Genomic DNA, 3,924 nt, shown 5'->3' with positions numbered 1-3,924 from the left:
TATTGCTTATAAAATAAAGCCTCGTTAAACATACTGTAAAGCAGTTACGATGTATGAACACATGCTCGTTATCAGCATGGATGGTCCCAAAACAATACTGAGTGGCAGAAATCAAGTCTCAGAGAGATAGACGCACTGTGAACTGTGTGATTGTTGTTGGCGAGTGTGTACACATGGAGCTCTGGTGGCACAGTGCCTAAGGCATTTGACTGCTAACCAGAAGGCTGGTGGTTCAAACCCACCAACCACTCCTTGGAAGGAAGGTTGGGTAATCTACTTTCGTAGAGACACCACCTCAGAAACCCAAGGAGGGGTCGCTATGAGTCAGGTCCGACTCAACGGCAGTGCATGCGTGGGAACATACGCAGTGGATACCTGGGAATGAATGCCAGTTTCAAAAAGGTGGTGACGTCAGGGAAGCAAGAAGATGGGGCAGTGGCCCTTAGCCCTGTCAGCCATTTCTTTGTTGCCGTTTTTAAAGCCGCTAAGCAAACACGGCCAAGTGTGGTCTTAGATGGAATCAGTTGATGCTGCTTTTTGTTAGACACCTCTGGCTGGTGCAGACGCCTCAGCACTTGGCTGCTGACCGAAAGGTGGGAAGTTCATGTCCACATTCATGTCAGAGGAAAGACCTGGTGATCTGATTCCAAACAATCGGCCGTTGACGACTCCATGGAGCACAGTTCTGCTTTGTCACACGTGGGTTCACCGTGAGTCAGAAACAACACACCAGCAACAGGTTTATGTGTTTGAGAGCTTTTAGTGTTAAAAATTACCATTGTTTAACATAAATTCCTATTGATTTTCTCAACACCTCTACTGTGTTCCATTGTTGCATTATTCCCATTTAATTGAGTAACAGTTTCCAGAAGTCACAAATACCTTTCTCTTTTTTTACCCCTGACAACATAGGTCAGTGGTGGCAACGAGCCCTGGACTGCGTGGAGTGCATCCAAATCCGGGAACTGGGAGGGCACAGACGGCTGGGGAGCCAAGCCTGAAGGGGCTGCTGCCCAAAGAAACACTTCCAATAACTGGGACACTGCCTTTGGCCATCCCCAGGCCTACCAAGGACCAGGTATGGAGGGCCTGCGGGAGACAGTGCCCACACCCTATGTGACAGGGTGCTCAGAGTTACAAACTGAGCTTGTTTCCAGTGGCGTCTGCTGTTATCGCCTGGTAGCAAACCTCTTTTTCTAGAGCCAGATGCAGGTAGCTTTTTGTTGTACTCTTCAGTGCGGTCTGGGTCATCTTCAAGGGATTGCACATTCACATGACTGCAGGGGACAGTTTCCTACAGTACAGGGCACAGCTGGCCAGGTGGGGCCCTGGATGTTTGCCTGAAGGGGCAGCCCCACTCTCTGGCTGATTGATGCCATTGCAGGGAAACAGCATGTCTTTCTAGATCCCAGGCTTACAGAGCAGGGCTGGAACTACATATTGAGGTGATCTTCCCATTTTGAAAGCTTGGCAACTAATGCTTATTTGTTTTAAAATTTGGGGCCAAATAATGCACAGATCAAAAATGATTTACCACATGTCGGCTCCTGATCTCTGAACTAGGAGTTTCATCATTTCCTTGACTACCTGCTTGGCTTCCCAGCAGAAGCGGGCCGTAGAAGGGAAACAAGACAAGAATTAAGAAATTCAGTGAAAAGACACAGCTCTGCCCATTCCTTTCTTAGGATCCCTGTAGCCTGTCATCCCTCTCAGCACATTGGGCCAGGAAGTGAGTGTCTCTTCATAGGTCCTGGTCCCAAGCCACCAGTTGTAGATAAGACTGTGCCTGTCAGCAGGACCGGGAATTGTGGGCCAGGCAGCAAACATGGAAACTTGCCTGCTGGCTTCTAGTTCTAAAGTGACACGGGTTGCCCATGGGAAACATGGCATGGTCCTTCCCTTGGCTTCTGTTGTTTCTCTTTTGGGCTCTCTCAGCTGCTCCTCTGTGGTGTCTTAGCACAGAGAGCCCCATGCTGTGGACTGCCTCTTAGTAAAAGGACCATCCAAGATGGAGAAAACCAAAAATCCAAATGCAGTGTTTGGAGTTGGATTCAATTCATAGCAACCCCTCCTTGGGTTTCCGAGGCAGTGTTGCTACAGAAGTAGATTGCCCAACCTTCCTTTTGAGGAGTGGCTGGTGGGTTTGAACCGCCAGCCTTCTGGTTAGCAGTCAAATGCCTTAGGCACTATGCCACTGGAGCTCCTCCGAGATGAGAGAGAGAGAGGCATAAAACAGTGGGAGAGGAAGGAAGGGAGCATAGGGAGCAGGGAGGGAAGGAGGGAGGTCAGCCTACTAAGCCTGTTAATGGTTTCCTTTGCCCCATTTTTCCTGATTCTCCCCACCACTGCACTGCCTCTTCCTCTCCAGCTTGTATTTCTTTGCTCGTATTTCATCTTTATTATTAGTGTCAAATTTGCCCTTTACAAAGAACTAATCCCTTTTTACCAGCTTCTGTAGTCTGAAATTGACCAAGCAAGCAATCAAGATGTATTGATAGTTGTGATTGGAACACGAAAGTTGAAAGCAAAGAAACACCATCAGTAGGTGGAAAATATGGCCTTGGTGATCGAAATGGTGCTGGATGCCAGAAGATAGACTTTTACATGACCAATGGCTTATTCATTGCAAATTCTATTTTTCAACAACATAAACAGCAGCGGTACTTAAGGACCTTGCCAAATGGAATACACAGGAATCAAATTGACTACATCTGTGGAAAGAGGCTGTGGTAGTTAAGATTGTATGTCAACTTGCCTGAGCCATGGTTTGAGTGGCTTGGCAGCTGGATGTAGTTTTTCCCGTGATGAGTTTCTCATCACTTCCATGGTGGATTCTGCTGTGAGTAACTAATCAGTTGCCTTCGGAGTGTGGCCTGCTTCCAGGAAGCCTTGAGGAGGGTCTCTAGCTCTTTGACTGTATTTGGCCAGGTCTTCATCTCCAGTTCCTGGACTTGAACCACTGACCTCTGTGTTGCCTGCTGACCTTGAGATTGTGCTATTTTACCTATTGATCTTGGGTTCCTCAGCCTTAGCAGCCAGCAGCTGCGTGAGTCAGAAGAAGCCTCTAGTTGGTTCCATTGGGCCTGGAGCAGGAGGCAGATCTGAGGCCCAAGTTCGAGGGGCCTTCACCCAGCTCCTAGGGCTGGCACTTTGAATTTGGACTTTAAGCCTACTGGCTGTAAAGGAATAAATTGCTATTTGTTGAAGCCGTCCACTTGTATTTCTGTTACAGCAGCACTAGAGAACTGCAGCAGACAGAGATGGTGGAGAAGCAACATCACCAGTCACATATAAAGCCAGAGGACTATGGAACAGACCAACCTGCTGATATGCAAATCAAGTTGGAGCTGAAAAAAATTAGTCCACAAGAACCAAAAGACAACTTTCATTATATCCTGCTTGAATTTAGAGACTATGAAGAATAGATTGTTATATCCTGCTTGAATTTAGAGACTATGAAGAATAGATTTGATGTATCGAACACCAGTGACCAAAGACCAGACAAGTTGTGGGATGACATCAAGAACATCATACATGAAATAAGCAGAAGGTCGTTAAAAAGACAGGAAAGGAAGAAAAGACCAAGATAGGTGCCAGAAGAGATTCTGAACCTTGCCCTTGAATGCAAAGTATCTAAAGCAAATGGAAGAAATGACAAGATAAAAGATATGAGCAGAAGATTTCAAAGGCTCAAGAAGACAAAGTTGTTGTTGTTGTTGTTTGCCGTCGTAGGATTGCCCAACCTTCCTTCCGAGGAGTGGCTGGTGGGTTTGAACCGCCAGCCTTCTGGTGAGCAGTCAAGTGCCTTAGGCACTGTGCTACCAGAGAAATTCACAAAGACCTGGAATTAGAAAAAGAAAAGAAAAGAACACGTTTGGCATTTGTTCAAGCGGAAAGAACTGAAGAAAAACTCTAAGCCTTAAG

At 46.7% G+C, this 3,924-nt stretch overlaps 1 protein-coding gene across 1 annotated transcript in view; it reads left to right on the top strand.

The window, feature by feature from the left end:
• Positions 1 to 3,924, top strand: part of SNX9 (sorting nexin 9) — a 63,025-nt gene that overhangs the window by 20,250 nt on the left and 38,851 nt on the right. Inside the window, exon 5 of the mRNA XM_042781578.1 lies at positions 913 to 1,078. Within this exon, the coding sequence (XP_042637512.1) occupies positions 913 to 1,078 (166 nt within the window). The remainder of the gene's footprint in view (positions 1 to 912; positions 1,079 to 3,924) is intronic.

The sequence above is a fragment of the Orycteropus afer genome, unplaced genomic scaffold (genome assembly GCF_000298275.1).
Source record: "Orycteropus afer afer isolate SDZICR_OR568_19922 unplaced genomic scaffold, OryAfe1.0 scaffold00135, whole genome shotgun sequence".
Lineage (NCBI taxonomy): Eukaryota > Metazoa > Chordata > Mammalia > Tubulidentata > Orycteropodidae > Orycteropus > Orycteropus afer.
The sequence above is the reverse complement of the archived record's forward strand: the minus strand, read 5'-3'. Positions and strand labels throughout refer to the sequence as shown.